The 24646-nt window shown below is 33.7% G+C and overlaps 1 protein-coding gene across 2 annotated transcripts in view; it reads right to left on the reverse strand.

The window, feature by feature from the left end:
* Themis (thymocyte selection associated) overlaps positions 1-23251 on the reverse strand; it is a 164675-nt gene extending 141424 nt beyond the window's left edge. For both annotated transcript variants that reach the window (XM_042673933.1, XM_042673925.1), the window contains exon 1: positions 22935-23251. In XM_042673933.1, the coding sequence (XP_042529867.1) occupies positions 22935-23025 (91 nt within the window). In that variant the 5' untranslated portion in view covers positions 23026-23251. The remainder of the gene's footprint in view (positions 1-22934) is intronic.
* Between the last annotated feature and the right edge of the window lie 1395 nt (positions 23252-24646).

A 24646-nucleotide genomic window follows, 5' to 3' on the forward strand; every position in this document is an offset into this window, starting at 1 on the left:
GCCCAGAGAAGCTGGTAATTTGTGTGCTCATTTTTGTTGAGTATCATGAACATTTGAATTTCCTTTCTAATCTCTTCCATGACCCACTCGTGATTCAGCAGTGTGTTGTTCAGCCTCCATGTGTTACCGGACTTTCTTTGGTGGCTTTTGGTGTTGAGTTCTAATTTTATGCCCTTGTGGTCAGAGAGAATGCAAGGTATAACTTCAATGTTTCTGAATTTAGATACAATAAAATTTTAAAAAAATGAAAAAAGGATAAAAGAATGGACAATGAAATAAAAAAGTCACAAATAAATACCTGAATGAATTCCAAGAGAATACAAATAACTGAATGAAAAGCTCCATAAGCAAATAAAAATTCACTTGAAAGCCTCATCAATAGACTAGATTTGTTAAGTTGAAGATAAAATATCTAGGTCTGAGCTGTACCTTGGCTGGATGTATAAGCAAATGGTGACCTAACTTAAGGATATATTTGTTTAACCAAGCAACTGAAATCAATTATAGAAGTCCAGTTTCCACCAGTTATAGACTACCAAATAATTAGATCCTGTCCATCTTAGGCAAGTACTTTGGTACAACACCTATATAAAGAAAATGCTAACAGCAGCCAATCAGGTTGTTTCTATATGTCACATCATATACTCATTAATGATACCATATGTCCATGCATATACATATGTATGTACATATCATGTCATCAGTGGTATGCCATGCAGTATGTTGGTATGGATTTCCATTGTATAATGAGATACATATATCTCCTCAAATATTTGTCACATGTGATGAAACTAAAAATCTTTTCCTCCAACTTCTTGAAATGCTCAGTACCTTTTTGCTATCTATGATTACCATACTGTGCAGTATTACACCAAAACTACTTGTTGTTATTTAACTATAACTTAGCAGGCATTGATAGACCTTCTCCCATCTCTCCTGTTGTCCTTCCTTTCCCAGCCTGTGATAACCCCTATTCTCCCAACTTTAGAACTTTTTTCATACTCATGGCAACTTGGTTGTATTTAAATGGCTTTAGTTTTACTTTTAAGAAAACTTGGTAAATTGGATTTTGTAAAAATATTTAAAATAATTGTTCTTCTCCTAAGAAGGATTTTCTGAGAGATACTTCTTTCAGAGAGTGTCAAGAGTCACTATGGCCACTAAGATTTGCCATGGGTATGACAGAGGTATGTGCAAGAACTTAAATAGGATGACAGCAGCAAATATTGAGATGTACATGAGGAGTAGTGAAAAAAGTAGAAAAGTAAGACAAAATGTACAATCTGAGGTGCTGAGGTACTAAGAGGATGATGGGGTACTAAGATTCATTGATCTATGAAAATTGAGATGGGAGCACTGAACTCAGTTCTTGGTCTATCAACTGGTTATCTTTAAGCAGGAACTAGCCAGTCTAGTTCCTCTTAAACAAGTGTTTCCTGTCAGGCTACATTAGAATCAGCATGTGAAAACATCAAAACATGGACTTGTGGGCTACCCTCCAACATCCTCAATCAGATTCTAGAAACAGAATCCATAAAAACATAGTTTATTTCAAAATTTTCTAGTCAATTGCAAAGTTTAACTTTTAGATTGCACATTATTGACTAGGGCACTAGAAGTCAAAATACTACATAAGTAGTTGAAATAACATGTTGATTTAGGAGCCATTTAAAATCATCAGAAAAGATAATATAAAACTAAAGCATATGCAAGGCCTCCACAAAGAATAAGAATACCTGAGATATGTGTGGAGATAAATGCCTAAGCTTATTATACTATGTAATATCTCACTGCCATTTTGTTATCTGAATCTACCTAGAAGGGTTGGTTGAATCCTGCTGCTAAAAATTAAAAGTCTCTAATGAACTTTTCATGCAAGGTACTGAGTTCTCCAAAAGACAAGTAGCTGGGATGACATCAAGTCATGACAGGGGTCACATAGTATTTTATGTCTGCCTGCAAAAGAAATGTTTTGCTATATTTGGCAAAATTTGATCTAAGGCTTTCTTTCATTAGATGAACCTATTGTGGGGAAAGAGATTAATAATGGCCATGTACCTCTAAGGACCTAAAGCTCTTGATGTCTACCCAAAGTAATGTCATAATGGTGAATGATCCGATCAATTCTTGTCATTTTGCAACAAAAGTCATTTGTGTCTAGAGCATTTGGCATGGTTTTTACAGTTCTTATTCTTCCCTGTATCCCTTTTGGTGCTGGAGACAGAACCTGAGGCTCATGTGTACTTGCTCTGCCAATTGAGCTAAACCTCTGCAGTTACTCAAGTAAAGATGAAATTAATATTCCTCAGTAGGTTACTTTAATAAGTAGGAGCAGATGAATTTTGCTGAACAAGCCTCTAACATTTTAAAATTATGTATAAACATGATATTTCTGTGAATAAATCTGTTTCCTGTTCTGCCAAAGGATCTCAATTTAAACACTAATGAACATGGAATCCAACAATAGAAGTACCATACTATCTGTCACTTGTCATATAATGGTAACTATCAGTAGTTAATATGGATTGTCACCTTGCAAACATTACAGGAAGGAATAGGAGAAACTCTAGGGCTCCTTGTCACAGGCCAAAATTTTCTTAATAGAGACCCAGAAACACAAAAATCAAAGAAGGGTTGGACAAATGGGATTGCATGAAGCTTCAGAGCTTCTGCATGGCAAAGAACATAGCAAGCAAGATCAATAGAAAGCCCATGGATTGGGAGATCTTCACTAGCCATGCAATGAACAAGGGTCTCATCTAAAATATACTTAAAATTCAAAAAAATTAAATTCTCTAACAACAAAACCTCAAAGAAACAACTGCCTGATTAATAAGTGGGCTAAACACTTAAAGAGGTTTCTCTGAAGAGGAAATAAGAATGGCCAATAGACATATGAAGAAATGCTCAACTTCTCTAGCCATAAAAGAAACACAAATCAAAACAACATTGAGATTTCACCTCACCCCAGCTGGAATGGCTATAATCAAGAAATCTAATAACAACATGCTGAAGGAGATGTGGCCAAAAGGGAACCCTACTGCATTGTTGGTGGGACTGTAAACTTACTCAACCACTCTGGAAAGCAATATGGAGGTTCCTCAAAAGACACATAGAGCTCCCCTATGACCCAGCAATTCCACTTCTGGGCATTTACCCAAACGATCACAAACAAGGCCATACTAAAGCTACCAGCACAATTATGTTTATTGCAGCATTATTGACCATAGCTAAGATATGGAAGCAACCCAGATGCCCCTCAGTAGATGAATGGATCAAGAAAATGTGGTATATATACACAATGGAATTCTATGCCTCCATCAGAAAGAATGACACTGACTCCTTAGTTAGGAAATGGAAAAACTTGGAAAAAACTAAATTAAGTGAAGTAAGCCAGACCCAAAGAAACATAGGTCCCATGGTTTCCCTTATCTGCAATAACTAGTATATGTCTAGGACAAGCAGAAGAGGTCAAAAGCTATGTACATATGACCATATAAGATGATGTTAGGAGAAATGAACCCCAAGATAGGGACACAAGATATTTTATCTTTCTTGCTGTTCTTTTTAGTGTATTATATGATTTTTTTTGTTTCTTTGTATGTTCTTCCTCCATGGTATAACCCCTGTTGTCACTGTATTTGATTCCGGTGTCCAGTATCTTGTATATACATTTTTCTAATTTGGAGAGGGGAAGAGAAATAAAAAAAATGCTGAAATAAGGATATAGAATGACCCAAGGTATCAATGAGATGTACAAGACACTATATTGAAAATGAACTTTACAACTTTGGCGGGAGTCGGCGAGGGGTGGGGTAGTTGGGGAGGTGGAGAGGAAAGGAATGGTAAGGGAAAAACATAGGAGGGGGTAACAATGCTCGATAGAAATGGACTCATTACTTTGCTCATGTAACTGTAATCCCTCTGTACAGTATCTTTACAATAAAATATATATTAAAATTACAAAAATATGGATTGTCAGTTTTTCAAAGACAGAAATGAATAGGTTGTTATTCTGAGAAAAGAAAAAGCACTTCTATTATAAAAATTAAAATCTCCTTTAAGTATCTGTATGGGATTTAAGCACTCATTTAAACTTTACAGCATATGTTACAAGAAGATATCATTTGTTGAATGTCAACTTAGGAAAAACAATCTTTTCCAACATATTATTTCTATAAAGAAAAAGGAAAGTTTCCTTAGGTATATTATGTGAAAATTCTTGTAGTCTAATAGTTAACAGAAACAACAGCAATCCAGGACTCAACCTGACTGATTGTTGAACATATATGACCATTTAGCAGATATTGAAATGTATTTGTAACTGCTATGTTTGACTGCACAGAGGAGGCCTTAGGTTCTGTGAGATTTGCAAGGTTATGATTTCATGAACTTTACTCAAATTCAGCATACAACTAAGATTAAGTAGCTAGGTAAAAGATTGACAGCCAAATAAATGGACATTCTTAGATGTTTTAGTCTTGATTGAGGAAGAATTTTCCTTATTTTTAAGTTTCATTAAAAAGCATAATTACTCCTATTCATATGAAATATTTTATTATTTTGTTCACAGTGGGTAAATGAAATAACTGTAACACTATAATTTGAATACATTTTCATTCTTGTAGAATCAGAAAGTTTTGATGACTTAGAATCTTTTATCATCATAAAATAAAGTTGACTTTCCAATGACAGAAAAAGTGTTTTTTGTTTTTTTTAATAGCCAAGTAGTTCAAGGACAAACTAGGAAAAGAACCACTACTTTATTAATTTTTAAGTCAGAGTGTCTTTGCTAATACACAATTCGAAACACATTTCATTTTAGGGGTTTTTAGTAAATCGTATTCTGAATATGTTTTAAATATTTTAAAAACAACGGAGAACTAAAACATTTTTCAAAAGCAGTATGTGTATTTAGGATTCATATACCACTGAAACAGGTGCTCTTTCCTTAACTGACACATATATGGTTCCTCTAATATAAGGACAGGCTCTGCAATCCTAACTTCTCTTTGTAAGAATTAGAAAATTGGATAGTTTATCTAATTTCACTGACTAGTAGTAATTTTACTACTAGTAATAAAATTTTAAGGAAACTTCTTTTAAATTTTTAATGATCAAAAAGTATTGTCAAATTATGGATTTCCATTTCCACTTAGAAAGCTTTGTTTGTTGTTTTTTTTGGGGGGAGGGGGTCCGTTCATGGGGCCAGAACTCTGGTCCTGGGCGCTGTCTCTTACCTCTTCAGCTCAAGGCTAGCACTCTACCACTTGAGCCACAGCGCCACTTCCGGCTTTTTTCTTTTTGCTTTTGTGGTGCTGAGAATCGATCCCAGGGCCTCATGCATGCAAGGCAAGTGCTCTACCACTGAGCTACCTTCCCAGCCTGGAAAGCTTTGTTTTAGGTGAAAACTAACTTCCATTTTATCTCATTCGTTTTGCTAAAATTCTGGTTTTAAGCAATACAATGATCTCAGATGTTTAAAGGGAGTGAAACAGATTGAAAATTTGAGGTAAATATAAAACTTTCAAATTCAAGAGCTTAGATATTGTAGCAAAAATAGTTGTAAAAACAAGTTTTCTGATTTTTTAAACTAACTTCAGGTTACTTTTCATTTTACCACTTATTCATTATTCATTTAGCAGCATACAACAAAATCTACTAACATCATAGTATGTAAAAATACTTATTCTTCTTGAGACTTTCTTCAGTTTTATTTGTGTTGCTACATGTAATTCTATTGTAAATAAGGGACCTGTAATTTGTGCTATTTATGAGCAATTGACCAATAATTTGTGCCTATTAAAATGCACCTATTTCATATCCTACCCAGATAATCAAATATTATTTATTCCCTTTTATTTCTTCATATGTGTAAAATGAAGAAAATATAAATAACTTATCTTTATATGATTACATTGTATTACCTAATCAAAGTTAGTACTAAACACAATTCAAGTAGGATATTGTTTAAAGTTGAATACGCTACAATAGATGTAAATGATATACTCCATTGTACAAAAATGTCTACATTTTGCCCAGTCTCCAAGTAAACAACATAAGGCAACAATGCTTGATAAGAAATGTACTCATTACCTTCCCCAGGTAATTGTAACCCCTCTGTACGGTATTTTCACAATAAAAAATTTAAAAAATAAAAATAAAGAATACTCAGGCAGTTTCTCTTTGTAGCTTTTGAAAAGAGCACAACCAAAATTACTTTCATCTTTACTTGTTTAGGAGCTTTATCCTAAGCAGTGAGCTCTGCTAATGCTAAGTTTTAGGTAAAAAATGCATTCTGCTCAAATATACAAGGAAAAGTGCACTAAACTTTTAAACTTTGAATGTTTTGTTTCTTATTTTCAAAAATGTAATAACTAATTTCCTAAAAGTAGCTATCCCAATAAGAAGTCACAACTTCTTATTGGCCTAAATACATTCTAGTGGCTACTTATACATATAGAACTTGATTTATATGTGTGTATATATATATATATATATATATATGCACAAACGTGTATATTATACATATATATTTTTCCCCAAAATTTGATACTAGGTTTAAACTTAGGGCCTTATGCCTGCTAAGCTAGTATACTATCACTTGAGTCAAACTTTCAGCAAAGTTTTCTTTAAACTCAAACCCAAATATCATTTGAATTAGTTATGTCTTTATGAATAGCCCAAAGTAGAATTATTGTACATGGTCAAATGGACACAATTCCAGTATAACTGATCTGAATATTTAAAGCTTCCTGATTCCATTCTGACATTCATTTTAGTGGTCAACTACATACCCATCACACAGAGCAAATTTACATTCCTTAATAAATCATTATTCACTTAAAGTTTCATAAGTTCTCAATTTTCAGTGTCTGTTGGGATTAGGGTGTTCTGACTCAACAGCAGTTTCTTATCGGGGAAGTTTAAGAAACATTATAAACATGTGAGAATATTCTACTCTAGAAACTTAATGCTTGTCCTCAATAAATCTTTACAAATATATGCTCACCTAAAAAATATGTTTCTCAGTTTTTGTTTACCGAATTATTTTTAAAATACATGACTAGGCAGGTGCTGGTGGTTCATTGTTACTTGAGAGCCTGAGATCTGAGGGTGACGGGTTGAAGCCAGCCCAGCCTGGAAATCTGTAAGACCCTTACCTCCAATAAACCACTAAAAATCCAAGAGTGGAGCTGTAGCTCAAATGATAGAGTGCTCAGAGTTAGCAGCCAGGCCTTGAGTTCAAGCCCGTGACTGGTACAAAATAAGACAAAACAAAACATGTGACTACGCAGATATTGATTGCATATAATTTTGCTCCTCTAAGTCTGTATAAATCAGTATCTATGTAAACAAATTGAAATAAAAATAAGATTTTTGTTTTGACTAAATATTTGCCAATTATAAAATATGAATAAGTGCAACTTGAACATAATTCTGTAATTTTCATATTTGCTCTGATTTTACTACCAGGTCATGGATTAAATTAAGCTAGAAAAAGACTAAATTCAATTAACCATAAAATGTTTGTAAGCATTAAAATGGGCATAATTTTTAATTATAATATAAACTCTCATATAATATAATATAATATAAACTCTCATCTAAACATTAAATCTATAAAAGTAATGCTCTTATAATGCACAAGTCACGCAACACAATTATTTAATGTACTTATTCAACTAATTTTATAATTGGTTTAATGCCCTATACATCCAATTGCAACAAGAATAAATAATTTAAAAAAACAAGCATGGAGCTACCACAAATTACTTTTTATACATTTCTATTTCACCAATCATACTTGAATGGATAAATTGCTTAGTGAACTGTTAAAAAATCTTTTAAAACACTGTAAATTCTATGATAGCATGCAATACAGGATTTCTTATTTAAATCTTCTGGACAGCAAAACAAGAATAAACTTTACTGTAATTTAATTTCTAGGATAGAGGTAGGTTTTATATTATACAGGTAATATTGAAAACTAACTATATAATAATCTCACAAGACTCTCATGGGTTAAGTAATTCTATGAACATGATAAATTAATTTAAATAAAATCAGATATATTTTACATATATACAAATGAACAAAAACGTGGGGATATGAACATGTATGTGAGATATTGTTTAATTACAGAAAAGGTGGACATGGTATATACATGGAATTTCAATATTCAAGAGACTGAGGAAGGAGATTTGGGAGTTCAAAGCCAGCCTGGGCTACATAGAGAAACCATCTGAATAATAATAAAATAGCATTTAACTATAAGTATAGTGTTATCACTACTCACACATGCATGTATAGACATATGTACAGACATTTACACATACACATATAAGTATATATATAATCTATTGCTTGAACACACACACACAAATATAAAGGGCATAGCAGAATGCCCCTTCCATAATAAAATTTCAATGTATACATTTACAATTCTCATTAGCATTCTATAATAAACCACCTGCTAAAATCAAACATTCGTCCCCAACACTTTCTTTTCCCGATGCTGGATGTTGTTTCTTTCCATTATCAGATGGTAACACTCTTTGGTGCTTCTCCTCTGATGTAGAAAGAGTTGTTGGGGGATTATTTTGGTGGTTGCTTTCTGTTTGTTGTTTTGGGGTTTTCCTTTGGCTCTACGAGTCCCTCTTTTAGCCCCTCCGCTAACCCAGGCTGATGTTCTTTAGGACTCATGTACTCTTTCTGATACCACACATTACTTACAGGTCAATCCATGAAATACCAAGATGTTTTTCAACCATCTATATGTGTAATGTCATTCCTGACAACTCTATTGCTTCTTGTACTTTAGATGTGTATTTTTGACTGCATAAGGTTACTCATATGTCAGGGTTTGATGACAGCTCAGACTGGGGATAGAACTGAATTTTCTGATGGGTATTTTTATTGTCTACCATGCTCCTAGTCAATAACCTACAATTCCTCCCTTGATCGCTACCTCTTCTAAGCTGTCAAATTCAAAACTTCTACTCAAAACTATCAGATTCTGTCTCTATAGCTCCTCTTTGCTTCTTACTATCTATTTTCTTTTCATATCTGTCAGCAAACCTCTGCTAGGATGTCTCTTTTACTTACCTGGTACAATTTTTTTTTACCTTAAGTATCTCAGAAACTCATTGGGTTTTCCATAATTTTCAAATTAACCACAATGAACATCATCTAGTTTTATGACTAGGAAGACATCTTGTGTATTAGGTGGTGCTTCTATAACAAAACACTGTAGATGAGATACTTTAAATAACAGGAATTAATTCTGTCATGGTTCTGGGGCTAGAAATCCACTATCAATATTCTTACTAAATCAATTTTTTTTTTGGTGAGGACTCTTTCTAATTACCATGCCTTCTTATACTGGTATAACATAGTTTTTCCCAATGTCACATTGGTTTTGAGAGGTAGAGAGAAGAGAGGGGCATGTGGAGTGTGCAAGAGAGAATACACATTTGTTTCCCCTTATTTGTTCATTGATAGCATCAGATCAGAACCTCACCCTTATGACTTCATTTAACCTGATGGCTTTTGTGAGGCCTTATCTTTAAGTACAGTGCTACTGGGATATTATCATTTCAACATTTTTCGGGGGGGGGGGGAATTATGCAATCCTTACTCCATTGTAAAGTAGCTTTATAGTTTTCTTTTGATTACAGTAGAAATTCCATTAACCTTGTTATATAATTCAGGAGCCATGTGAGATATGACCACAAATTGCCTGGTTAGCTACTATTCTCTGAGAAGTCATTGGATTAGACCACATTTTGGATTTAAAATTTTAATCTTCTAAAGAATTTCTCATTCTATCAGTTACTTAGCCATCTCCAATTCAAGCTGCAAATCTCAACAAAAAGATCACCACGTTTCTCTTAAGCTCTCCATGGCTCTCCTGGGTGGTGAGTTATACACTCTGCAGTATTCTCAAAACAGTTTGTGTCAGGGCATTTTTCACATTGTATTAGAAATAATTGATTTCAACCATATGTCTGTCTTCTACTGGCCTAAATATTACTCCCGGGAAGGGATTATACTTTGTTCATTTTTTAGAAGAAAGGAAAAAAGAAATAAAAGAAAGAAGAGGGGAGGTGGGGAGGGAAGGAATGGTAGGGGAAAAACAAAGGAGGAGGTAACAATACTCAATAAGAAATGTACTCATTATCTTACTCATGTAACCCCTCTGTACAGTATTTTTACAATAAAAATATATGTTCAAAAAGAAAGAAGAAATGAAGGGAGATATGTGACTTTAGGGAATTTTTGCTCCATGGGTTTTTAGCATTTTTTTCAGGAACAAAAAACAACATTTAATATATTGAAAACATAGTACATAGAAATCTTATCTCTAAAAAGTAGAAAAAAATAAAAACACCCACATCGTGACATTTCCAAATTCCTACAAGAAACACTTTTGAGTATCATATTTATGGATTCACAATTATGTTTAACTTGAGCAAATGTGTGTGGTTTCATCAGCATTTTCCTGGTAAAAACTGAAAAACTGTGTTATCTAAATTCATAATGGAACAGCTGTCTCTTTTTTCCAGCATTTTTCTTAGTATTTTAAACTGATTTCTTTAGGCTCTCGTTGGGATATTCAATATCTAAAGCAATTGATAAGGGTCTTCACAATTTCCCCTCAAATAACATTTCTGACTACTCTTTTCCTCCTTCCAGAGTCACTTGGTTCTCATTTTTTTTCTCAAATATGCAAGTACATTCTTGCCATTAAATTTTGCTGAGTGGTGGTAAACCATAACCTTAAGTAGAACAATTCGTGTGAATTTGCTGAGTTCTTCCAGGAAATCACTGTCTCAGAGTGCTCCCCGCTTGCAAGAAACATAGAGGAAATTATTGTGACTATGGTTCAGTCAACATAATACCAAAAACATCAGACTTCTAGAGGAAAAAAATAAATTGGACCTCATCATAACTCAAAATTTTTACTTCAAATGAAAACATTACAAAAATATGAAAAAAACAGGTTGTAATGAGAAAGAAAATACCTGTAAATTATATATCTGAAAATATTTGTGGATCAAATACTGAGAATATATAGAGAATTCTTGTAACTCAGAAACAGAATATTCAATTAAGGATGATGTCATATGAAGGGTAATTGTTATAAAAAATGAAAATAAATTGCTAATCAGACCAGGAAACATGCTCAGCATCATTTGTCTTTAGGTTGATGCAAAATATAACTACAGTGAGATATCATCATCTGCAACAGAAAAAAAAGTTGTATAGCTTTGGGAAGGATGTAGTAAAGTTGGAATCCTCATACGTTTTTGTTGGAAATGAGAAATGATTCACTCTTTAAAATATCTCTAAATAAAAGGCACTCTAATAGTCCTTCAATTGGCACTGGACAAACAAATTGTGATAGCTCCATACACTAAAATGTGATTTGGCAATAAAAAGAAACAAATTCTTATGCGTGATGCAACATGGGCAAAGCACAGAAACATTTTGCTAGGTGAAAGAAGCCAGATGCAAGAAAACTACATAGTGGATAATTCCTTTGATAAGGCCTGCCTACTGAAGGCAAATTTATAGACAGAAAGCAGATCAGTGGTTGCCTAAAGCTGGAAATGCCAAGAGGGAATTATTGGGAAACAGCATAGCAGTTCTATAAGGTAATGGAAATAGTCTAAAGTTGGTTAATGATTGCACAACTCACCAACTTTCTAGAAACCATTGAAGTGTAATCTTTTAAAGAGTGGACTTTGTATTTCATAAATTATATGCTTTAAAGTCATAAAAATCTAATAAGTGGGGATAAAAATATTTGAAAAATAACCAACTTATACTTGTGAAGGAAATGACTGTTTTGGTAAAAAAAAAAAAGCCAACCAAAAAAACCAAAGAGATGAAGGACAGACTATGGAAATAAGAAACTTTAGGGAAGAGCAGAGTGAAAATTGTAAGATTAATAAACTTCATAAAGAAGTGAGGGAATTGAGCTGATAGATGTAGAACTTTTCTAGCTGGAAGGAAGAGTGTGAGCAAAGATTTAAGGAAGGAGAGCAGCCTCCAGGGTGGAGGGACAGTGAGGGAGCCAATGTAGTTGGAAGAGAGAGATGAGTAAACCATGAACTCAGATAAAACTCAGGGAAATAATACAGGCTCTAATACCAATTGTAAGTTTTTAATTTGAGGAGTAAGAAGAACCACTGGAGAGTGTTTAATTAATAAGGAACAGATTGATATATGTTTGAGAAATAAGTCTGCTCATGCTGAGTTGAAGGGTCAGCTGTTAGGTATAAATTGTGATAACCCTGGAAATAAATTATGACTTGAACCAAAGTGGTAAATCAAATTTGTGAAAAATAGTGAAAAGAAAGCAGAAAAGAAAGAAGAAAAAGAATATTAGCATCAATTTTGCTTCATGTAAAAGTTAGTTCATACATTCATAAAAATTAGAAGAGAGTGTATCAAAGTATGCATAACATTTCTCTTTAATATTTATTAATAATTATTTTAGTACAATTATCCTAAACTGCCATATGCAACCAACTTATCAAAAGGATCATAATTCTAAAATTCTTTGATTTTGTGAAAAACTTTCAAATGTACACCAAAATGATTACATGTGTGAAAGAAACTTATATGTAAGTTAAAAATGTTAGCAATTTGAGCAATAATCAAAGAAACAAGAGATACTATTTCCTGAATACTAAGTAGTGATCTCACCTCTCTATGAACGGATGATAACTATTACTCATGCAATTTTCCTGATATTATGGGACTCTAAATATGCTTGTCTAATTATGTTGAATTGATACTAGATTCAGTTCCAACCATAATACATAGAAAATCATCTCATTTTATCAGTGAGATGTGTTTAGGTTATGTTAAGATAATAAATTCCAGTAAAATATCAGAGATTTAAACAATAATATATCTTCTTCTACTATATGACCAAAGATGTTTCTATTTCTCAAATTTGTTCCTTGGCTATAAAATGTTTTTTCAAAGAACTGCAGATGACATAAAAGTGACTTATGATAGAAATTATATTATCTCCTAGCACGGCTCTTTAAAGTGTGCTACATATTTCATAGACTACTGTAAGATGTGAAAAGGAGAAAATATTAAAGATAAACTTAAATTAAGACCCCATAAACTCTTTTCAGGTTACTGAATAATTTTGTAATCCATCTCCTAACTCCATTTTGCTCCCCTATCCCATGTTCTTTCTAGAGCAGCCAATGATCCTCCAAAAAAGACAATGAAGTCTTGCCAATCCAACTGGTCATTGCCATTCATTTTTGTAAACATCAAACATTTTTTTGTCTTGAGGCTTGAACTCAAGGCTTGGGTGCTGTCTCTGAACTTTTTCTACTCAAAGTTAGCTCTCTACCACTTTGATCTACATCTCTACTTCCAGTTTTCTGGTAGTTAGTTGGAGATAAGAGTCTCATGGACTTTGCTGTCCAGACTGGCTTTGAACCATGACCCTTAGATCTCAGCCTTTTGAGTAGCTGGGATCACAGGCATGAGCCACCAGCACCCAGCTTCAACTCCCCACCCTGCTTTCTACAGGCTACAAGTACTGTACAGGTCTATTTTTTTTTAACGTATATCCTTCTGCTAGTCTCTACATGTTTGCTCTATCATTTCATTCTCCAATACACTAGACCTGTTCTTGACTGTTTCTGATCAATATTCCTATGAAGCCTCCAAAATTAGCTCTTTTGACCTTTGCAGAGTATTTTAGGAGCCCTACCTCTTCCTCATCACTATGGTTTGAGACTTACAAGATATAAGCCATGTACATCTCTCCTGCTCTCCCACCACCTTACTCCCCAGTTCCTTTGCTTCCTCTTCCTTTGTACTGGTTTTTTTCCCTGTTTCTTAATAACAAAAAGCAAGCCCTGTCCAGACTTGTGCTTGCTCTGTCCTCTGCAAGGAACATTTCCTCAGCTTACTCAGACTTCAACTCAAGTTTTACTCCACCTGAACTATCATAATCTTGAACCAAATGATGGTGCTTTGATTTAGGTTTCAGAGAAACTACCAGTTCAGGGGTAGAAAGGTCAGGAGTAGCTAATGTGTGTAAGGAAATGACTAACACAAATCTTGGCTACCACAGCAAAAGACCACCTTTCTTGATGGCTTTTTGTTTTTTATTATCTGCAGTATTTTATTTTACTTATTATTGATTGATTGATTGATTATTAAGTAGTTGTACAAAGAAGTTACAATTCCATAAGTCAATTATGAATGCAATGCTTTGTGGTCAATGTCACCCTTTCTTCCATCCTCCCCTAATTCCTGCCTCTTGTCCTTACCCTAAGTTACTGCTTTGTTTTACTATGGGTAGTGTGTGTGTGTGTGTGTGTGTGTGTGTGTGTGTGTGTGTGTGTGTGTGTGTGTGTGTGTGTGTGTGTGTGTATTACTGGGGCTTGAACTCAGAGCCTGAGTGCTATCCCTTAGCTTTTTTTACTCAAACCTAGAGAGTCACAACTCCACTTGCAGTATTTTGGTGATTTGTTGGAGATATGCAGGAACTTACCTCCCCAAGCTTGCAAAGAAGCCAAATCCTCAAACCTCAGTTTCCTGAATAGCTACGATGACAGGCAAGAGCCATTGTTGTGGCCTGGCTCTGGCACATATTCTAATCCTATCACATGTTTGTCACTGCTCCCCTGGATTTTAGTGTATGTTCCAAAAGGGAAATGGGCTTTGCATTTTTCTCAACTATAATTCTAGCCCTTTGGACCATACCTGAAAATGGATTATAGAAATTTATGTAAATTATTCTATGCTAAAGCTTCCTTAATGTTTGTCTATAAAACATGCTTCTGTGAACATTCTCATGTAATCATTATTTTTGCATTTTGCAATTATATTTTAGAGTTAATTTCTAAAGGTCAGACGTGGATGCACATTATCCATGCTGATGCAATTACCCAGTTATTATCTAGAATGCTGGCAGTACTTTATACAGCTACTGTGTCTTATTTTATTTCTTCTCTGTTTATGCTACAGTGGCTTTTATTTTTTATTCCTTTTTGTTAATTTTTTTTGTTTACCTTGTAAAGTAAATGATAAAGCTGGGCACCGGTGGCTCATGCCTGTAATCCTAGCTACTCAGGAGACTGAGATTGGAGGATTGCAGTTCAAAGCCAGCCCAGGCAGGAAAGTCTGTGAGACTCTTATCTCCAATAAACCACTTAGAAAACCAGAAGTGGTGCAGTGGCTCAAGTGGTAAAGCACTTGCCTTGAGCAGAAGAGCTGAGAGACAGCATTCAGGTCCAGCATTCAAGCCCCATGACCGAAAAAAAGAAAGAAAGAAAAGTAAATGATAATTTGTTATTTCATACACAGTATTTTGGTCCCAGTCCAGGGGCTTAAAATCAGGGCCTGTGTGCAGTCTTTGAGATTTCTTGCTCAAGACTAGGGCTCTACCACTTCAGCTATAGCTCTATTTCCAGCTTTTTAGTAGTTAATTGGCAATAAGAGTCTCGGGCTTTCCTGCGCAGGCTGGCTTCAAACTGTGATCCTCAGATCTCAGCCTCCTGAGTATCTAGGATCACAGACGTGAGCCACCAGCACCTGGCTTCATACACATTTTTGATAGTATAATTTAAATTCATTTAATATTATATCATGTGAATGCCTTTTTACATTTTGCCCATTTTTTAATTTTCTTGTCAGAATATTTAGAATTTGTCTATTGCATATACTGTGAATATTTTCTTACTTTATACTTTGTCTTCTTTACACATTTGTGTGTATGGGTTTTTTTTAGTAATGAATACATTTTTATTTTGTGAAGTGTAATTTTTAATTTATTTTAATTTTAAATTAAATAATTCCTTATTTAGTTTGTGATTGATGTCTTTAACTATTTCTTCCAATGTTGCAACAGTGTTGGCCTATGAAGCAGAAGAATTCAAATTAGTTTTATGTTTTGGAAATGGTCAATTTCTTTCTTACCATATGTCAACATTTAGCTAATAGTAATAGTCATGCTGTACAAAAAGATTACTGCTATGTACTTCGTATATGATAGCTCAGTAAATCTTACCTCAATCTTTAGGATTAGTAGATTATCCTAATCTACTTTTTTTTTTACCAGAGAGCAAAGCAAATACTTCTGGTTTTAACTTGGCACTAAATCATTCGTCATTTGAACTTAGAAGTCAGCTTCTAGAGTTTATTTAACTGAATTCATCTTTTAATATCATAATGCAAACATACATTCCTAAAGAACTGAGTGATCAGGCAAAATGTTCACTAGAATAACTTGCTTTTGTGTGGTTATCTATTGGAGTATTTCATAGCACAGAACTTCACATCACCAGATGTTAACTGTTTTCATCTTCTACCAGTCTCCAAGTAGGGCATGTTGCAGGCCAAAAGTACAGGAAACCACAATCAATTAAAGAAAAAACCGTACCATGTCATCTATTGTTTTCCCAAAAAACACAATAAAGATATTAACAAAAACCAGGACTACTTAGATAAAATTCTTTATGATCAACTATTCAATAGCTACAGAATTTAAAACTAAGTGATAATTAGAGCTGTGAGGGGAAATACTTGTAATCCTGGCAGTTGGAAGGTTGAGACAGTAGTATAGTTAATTTGATTCTCTGTCTCAAAGAAAAAACTAAAAACAGAATACAAGTAAAAAGAGTGAAAGCAATAATTTAAAAAAACCCTACATGATAACACATTCTTAGAAAACAAAATAATAATAAGTACATTGATCAATTAAAAAAAAAAAGGAAGCAGAGGTGTGGTTCAAGTGGCAGTGTCAAACTTCAATGAAAAAGCCTAGAGAACAAGACCCTTAGTTCAAGCTCCAGGACACACACACACACACACACACACAGACACACACTCACTCACCCAAAAAATGTTTTAAAAATAACAGCAGGTTCAACAGAGAAAACTAAGAAAGGAGCAACATAGCAAACAGAAAAGGAAAAAAAAGATTAGATCAGAAATATCAATGAAAGATACAAAACCATAGAGAATATTAACAAAAAATAATTCTTGGTTTCCATGCTCAGTAGTATTTACAAAAGAGTCCTGCTAAATTTTCAAGATGTTAAAATGAATTTGGGATAAATAAGTTCAGAAGACATAAAACAAAATCTATGTAATTCATTTTAGAAAGGTAATTTTATCTTAGCTAAAAAGAGGCTAAGTCAACTGGAATGGTTTATTGTAATTAAATAAAATATCCAAAGTAGATAAAACAAACCCTATATGAAATATCAACGAAGCCTAAATTATATTAAAAGTTTGTTCAATATTTGAAAATCTTTTAATGGTAACTCACATAAACATTCTAAAAAAGCAAATCATGTCATTATACTAATAGCTTTAAGTTCAGTATCTATTAAATATAAGAACACATAGAGAGTTAAACACTAAAACTTAGAGCATGATATTTAATGAAGGAACTCTTGATAACTTCAAGATTAGGAATAACACAAGGATTCTCCTGATAGCTTAACATAGTACCCCACCTACACTACAAACATAACAAAATAATTGTAGGAATAGGGACATACCTTAGTGCTATGGAATGATATTGATATCCACTAAAGAAAATGAATGACATAAAAAATCTGTTAGGACTCATAAAGGAGTAAGTCTTCCAGTAATACAGATGATATTTAATCGTATTTCTTTACCTTGGATTCAACCAATCAGGAAAGAGAAGAAATATGTTATCAGTTTAATATAGCTATGCAAATATACAAATGTGCAGTCTAGAAATTAACCTGGGACACCTAAGATCTGTGTGATAGATCTATAGACCTAGAGAGACACTTTCTGAACTCTACTTAAAGTATTCCAGAAGGTGTTTTGTTGTGTATTTTAAATGAAAAATAAGCTATGCTCTTTGATGTCAAGACTTTCTCTTTAAAGAACTGAACTAACAATAAAACAACTCTACACTAGAAAATCTACTAATTTCATATTGTGTTTTCAGTTACTTATACTCAGACAACATCTAAAAATATTAAGCAGAAAATTCTAGAAACAAAAAATTATCAATTTTAAAAGAAACATTTGCTAGATATGACTTCCTTTAAAAATTCTACTAAATTTTTAGATAAGAAATAACACCAATTTCCCCTCAAAGTTTTATCAGACTAGAAAAATTCTTTTCAAAAAGTTCTATTACTTCAACTTTCTTAATATGGAAACCTTGCTAAGACATTACAAACAATCAAATTTCGGAAGCACTAAGGCATGGCGACACATGCTTGTTTGTAATTGCAGTATCTCTAAGATTGAAAAAAAGGACAATGAATTCAAAGTACAATGAATTCAAAGCTGAAAGAGAGAGAGAGAGAGAGAGAGAGAGAGAGAGAGAGAGAGAGAGAGAGAGAGAGAGAAAGAAAGAAAGAAAGAAAGAAAGAAAGAAAGAAAGAAAGAAAGAAAGAAAGAAAGAAAGAAAGAAAGAAAGGAAGGAAGGAAGGAAGGAAGGAAGAGAGAAAGAAAGGGATTAAGCCAATGTTATTCCCTTCAAAACATATCAAAATCTTAAAAACAGAAGAATAAATTTTAAATTCAGTTAAAAATGACTAAATTGGTTTTATTGCAAAAGTGAAGTCTCATCATCCAAAAAAACCAATGTAGAAAATAAAACCATATAACATCAAGTTTTCATATAGAATATTTGAGTATGTTAAACACAAATTTTACTTAAAAAGAAGCTAGAAACCAAATGCTTCTTCAGTCTAAAATGGGTATATTTAAAAGAGAATTAGTGCCACTTTCTGAGTTTCAGAATGAAGCAAGAAGATCCTTAATTACAAACCCTACTGTATATTTCTCTACAAGTTACTACCCTGAGTTTCAAAAGAGCTCCACCCAGTTCATGGATCAGAAAATTTCATTTAAAACAAAGTTTATCTTCTCCAAACCAATTCACTGTTAATCAAAAATTCCAGGAGGACTTTATGGAAGTTGGTAAGTTAATTGTAAAATGCATTCAAAAAATTCAAAGAGCCAAACTTGAAGAGAATAATAAATCAGAGAGTATATTCTGCAGAAGCATTTCTCAATGTGCTGCATTTTGTGATCACCAGAGAGATTTCTAGAAACCTGACAATAACCCAACATACCTGTCACATAATTAGATCCTTCTCTCCGAAGGAGATAGCCAGTCACTTACAGTTTTATAAAAAAACAACTCAGGTATTTCACATATACAATCAAATTTTAGAACCAAGGCTCTATAGCTTATAAGCATATATGTGATATAAATGAATCATATACTGTTATTGTTCTACATTAATTAGGATAAGATAAAATTGGCATAATGATAGTAACTAGATGACTGGAAGAATGAAGAGGCTGTTACAAGGCTATAAGCACACTGTTCATCACTAAGATAACACAGTGGGCATCCGGAAAAGGCTGGCACCCATTGGCTCTAGAGAGAAAATAAATAAAAGGAAAATTTTGGCCTTCAAATCATTTTCAAAGACAGAACTTCCAGGGAGAGTACACATTTGGGTTAAGAGTAAATAATAAAATTTGTAGAAGCTAATATAAAAACTTTTCACAAACTTAGAGAAATTTTCTCTAATAGAAAATAGAATATAATCATACATTGAACACATTAAGTGCAATTGAAAATTTCCATTCATCAAAAATATTATTCAAAAAAACTAAAGGATTGGGGCCAGGAAGGTGGCTCAGGGGTAGAGTGCTTGCCTCGCATGCATGAGGCCCTCAGTTTGATTCTTCAGCACCACATAAACAGAAAAAGCCAGAAGTGGTACTGTGACTCCAAGTGGTAGAGTGCTAGCCTTGAGCTGAAGAGCTAAGGGACAGTGTCCAGGCCCAGATTTCAAGTCCCACAACTGACTAAATAAATAAATATTAAACTACACACATGGAGAGAGATGATGTTTGCAACACAGATCACTGAAAGTGTAATTTTATTTGTATTTTATAAAAGAAGTAATAAAATTTATAAAATCTAATAATAACAGGCAAGAGATATGAACAGTATCCTAAAGAGAACCTCCAAATAAGCAAACAAGCAAATGAAAAGGTGCTCAATCTCATTACATGTAAGAGAGATGCAAATTAAAATCATGAGCTATCATTGTATTCTCACCAGGAAGATTAAAATTAAGAAGACAAATAGCCAGATATGTTGGCACATTTCCATAATCCCAGAACTCAGGAGGTTCATAAATTTGGAGCCAGTCTGGGCTATATATAAAGATTCTATCTAAAAAAAAGATTAATAGTATTGCTACCAGGAATATAAAATGGAACAAGTACTCAGGAAACTTGTTTTTCATTATCTACCAATTCTGAACATACACATACACATACCAGATAACATTAATCCTACTTATTCTTATACCCAACTAAATGTCATTCATGTGAGTATGCATGTATAATAATATTCATGACAACATTACCGTAACAATGTCAAACAGGAACTAATCCAAATATCCATTCACAGTTGAATGGATAAATAGTGGTATATTCATTCAATAGAACATTGTATATACTGAAATTGAATTAGGTATATAGAAACTAGATTAATTTTAAAAAGTGTTATACATGCCAATCAGAAAAGAATACTGTAATTTTCCCATTATATAAAAATCTGGGAAGTGGCATTGTAGCTCAAGTGGTAGAACGCTACCCTTGAGCTGAAGAGCTGAGGGACAGCACCCAGGCCCAGAGTTCAAGGCCCATGACTGACAAAAAATATCTGTAAATGTCCCAAAATAAACATACTAGTTAGTTTAGGAAGAGATGGTAAGTATCAATTAAAAAGGGACAAGGATAAAGTTTTTACATTTGTAGGTTTTTTTTGTTGCCTAGAGTGACAGTTACATGAATGTCCTCACATTAAGAAAATTCATCTTAATTAAATTTTAATGTAGTAATAAAGTAATAATGTGTGACAAAGATGCTTTATACATGTTTCTTTTGTGAAAACAATATGAAATTGTCACTATTTCTCAATAACAGTAAAGTTGATGCAATTCAATAAAAGTCTTATTTGGATGTCTTATGAAATCAATTTTTTAAAAAATGTATTTAAAAAGGCTATAAATTACAAAATGGAGTGAATACAAGGGAGTAGTCTGAGTACCAACTGTGTATTAATAATTATTTTAGTTAACATTTTACACTATGGTATTAAAAATTGTATTTTCTTAGCAAAAATAAGAAAAATAAACTCAGATATTAGTTTCAGAGATCGATTGAGATTGTACACACAGTTCGACATAAAGGTGGCTTAAAAATCAACAGGGAAAAGACATTTAGCTTGGTATGCTGAAAATAAGTTTCATTGAATAGAGAAGACTAAAATTGTATACTTCATGGAAAAATATTTTTCTCTAAGTGACTAAAACCAAATGCAAAATATACAACTTTAAAATTAGCATAAAAAAGAATCTGTTCCTAGAGGTTAAGATTTCTTACATGAAGCCTTAAAAGCTAAACCCTGCTGACAAGAAATGGCTTCCACTTGACATAAGTCATAACATGGTACTCATAATGAAAGATGGTCTGATTTCAAATAGCCAATTACAAATGAATTAAGGAAAAATTTATAATAAGCCAGTGACAATCTATACTCTATATCATTTAAATAGCTTGGTGGAGGTGAAGGAATGATTATGTATGTATGTGCACATGTGAAACTAGGAACTGACATTTTTTAGCTTTTCTCTTTTCCATAATTGCTGTAACTACTGCATTTATGATGGGATTTGAGCCTAATAAACCTACTCTAATTTAAAAATAGCGTAAGTTTAAAATGTGAAGAAAATGAAATAAATGTGTTTAAGATACCCAGCCTATAAAGTATCCTAATTTATTCTGCTTACTATAAACATGTTCAGAACATAAATATGATAGCCTCCACTTGGGCACAATAATCCAACTAAAAGCCTACCTTATAATACATTGTTTAATATTTTGTGCAAGTTATTGACAAGAATGGGTGTTAGAGTTTAAATGAAGGAATATCTATCTATGAATGGAAAAGACTTGTCTATCAACAGTTTTTGCAGTTACTTTCCCAGTAATTTGGTCAGAACTTACTGTATTGGTTTAATTCTAGTGTTCTTGTAAACAGAAACACATTTATTGTACTAAGTTACACCAAAATTTACCAATTTATTTTTCAATAGTTCTAACTCTGACTTTTTGACATAGGCTTAAGAAATTATCTGTGATTAACAGACTTTAATTTCTGCCCCTTCAAATTAAAATTCTCCCTATTACAGAATTCAGAATTAGGTCATTACAGAGTGAGAACAGTCAAAAATTCATTGTATACACCACAAAATTAAGAAAAGTACGGGATGGAGAGGGTCGAGGCGGGTGAGACTGTTGAAATGGGTGCCACTGGTGAAGATGCATTGCATTTATAAACTATTTTGTTAAATGGGCACCTCCTTTGCACAACTGCTAATCTAAACTCAAAAAAAGAACGAAAGACTGATAAAGTTCCGATGTAAACAGTAATATCTAGAAGTAGTTCAGACTTTGGGGAGCATTCTTTGTAAAGCATTGACAGATGCTTTTGCTTTGGAAGAACTAATTTCTTTATATTCGAGAAACAAATATCAATCACTTTCAACTTTCCACTCTTGATTACAACCAATTTCAAACCGCAGAAATAATCCACCATTCCTATAGAACTACTGAAAAGCCCATACAAAACTTAAGAGGTTTCCCCATAATTCTTTATTCCCATCCACCCATACACTCTCCTCTCTTGAACACTGTTGAATCTCCACTATTGATGACCCCTTATCAGTGGGCAAGTTTCTTCTTTGTGTGATTAGCTTTCCTTTACAGAACTCATACTGTTTATTAAAATTTCCTCCACCAATTCTCAAGAGTACAGACTTTACTAGACAGCTAAGGAACTGCAGAATGCTTACCTTCAAAATAGATGCCTGATTGGATTTCCAAGACCCTGGGAAGGGTCCGGAGGTCGAGGGAGTGGATGAATTCTTGCAAGGATAATGCCATTGCTGGGTCTAGGGTTCTTGTAGACCTCGCTTTTTACAAAAACTTCTGGCTTCTGGATGTCACTTGTCTGAAGCTATAGTTCTTGCTCATAATTCCTTTCCCTGATAGGCAGGATGTCACACTGAAGCTAGCCAGATCTTGGTTGGGCAGCTCCTATGCAAGATGAGTGAGACTTGTCTGCACTATCAGTCCTGGCTCACAAACTGTCCCTGGGGCAGGCAGGATGTCACCCAGGAGCCAAGACAGGGTGGAGCCGCCCTAAGTAGAGAGGAGGCAGGAGACACACACACACACAAAAAAAAATGCCACAGCTCTTTGTAGCTTGATTTCCTTCTGACACTAAAAGAGACTGGGGGTGGGGATGGGGGGAGACTTTGTCTGAACAGACCCTGCCAAACCAATGAGAATTGGCAACTTACTGCTTTCTGTACTGTTGGCCCAGATGTGCAGTGACAGCAGCAATGAAACTGTTTGGGGTCAGAGTTACCTGTGGCTTGCCCACTGTAAAAGACAAAGGGGTGGAGGACTAAGTTCTAGCCCTAAAACTGGCATCACATGAATTTGTTAATCTTTCAAGTTCATTTCTAAAGTTTGGCTTTATACCTTATTTGCATACTGTTGTGCTTTTATATGCAATTTTGTTACAAAATTGCTTTGTATCAGCTGTTTTTAGAAACTTGAAGCTATGGAGTGAATATCGAAACCACTTTTCATCCTTCCACATGAAAAATGTTGCTGAATCTTGAAGTATGGTGTGGGAGGGATACAATATGCAAAATGACATGGAAATGAATACAGTAAGGTAATGTGAGTAAGGTAATATGATCTCCATAATAGAATGGAAAGCATTTCTATTATTTGCTAGGAACTACAGGTTTCCTGGGCTCAACTCTGCTTTTGATTTGCAGGTGAATTACACCCTTGTCTTTTTAGAAGCTCATTCATCTACTTTAACTGGAGATCAAAATCTTTGAGACTTTCTTGCTGTGGCTTGCTTTGAACTGTTAGCCACCAGAGCCTAGCTTTAATATCCTAGTGGAATACATTCAAATAAATATTTAACAGCAAACACAACAAACTAATATTAACAGATTATAATATGTTATTTGAAATATACACTCTGCAATTACAAGTGAAAATCTAAAATTCAAAGAATGGGAGAATATAGGTCATCACACATTATGCAAAGAAATTTTATGAAACTACTCTTTCAGGAAAAGTAAATGTAAAGTTATGAGGCATTTAGAAGGGAAAGGCTTATTGGGCGATAGGCCATTTGCTTAATGTGACAAATGCAATGTGACAAACTGTTCATTGACAATATTTTTTTCAAACAACACCAGAAAGAATTAGAATGGGGAGTGTGTCAGGTAACTAACTAAAGCATTGCTTTAGTAGCATTGCTAGCATATTTAATTGATTTCCAGCATTTCAAACTGATTATGGAGAAAGTGATAGATATGTCCACATAACCAAATATACGATTTGAGCATGGTAGTATAAGCCTATTTCCTAGTAAAGATTGAGACAGGAAGATAGTCATTTCAAGGCCACCATGAACTCTATAAAAAGAATCTTAACAAATAAGTAGGTAAATTAATAACAAAACTACTACTCATAC

The sequence above is a fragment of the Dipodomys spectabilis genome, unplaced genomic scaffold (genome assembly GCF_019054845.1).
Source record: "Dipodomys spectabilis isolate Male_0828 unplaced genomic scaffold, ASM1905484v1 ptg000001l, whole genome shotgun sequence".
NCBI classification, from domain to species: domain Eukaryota; kingdom Metazoa; phylum Chordata; class Mammalia; order Rodentia; family Heteromyidae; genus Dipodomys; species Dipodomys spectabilis.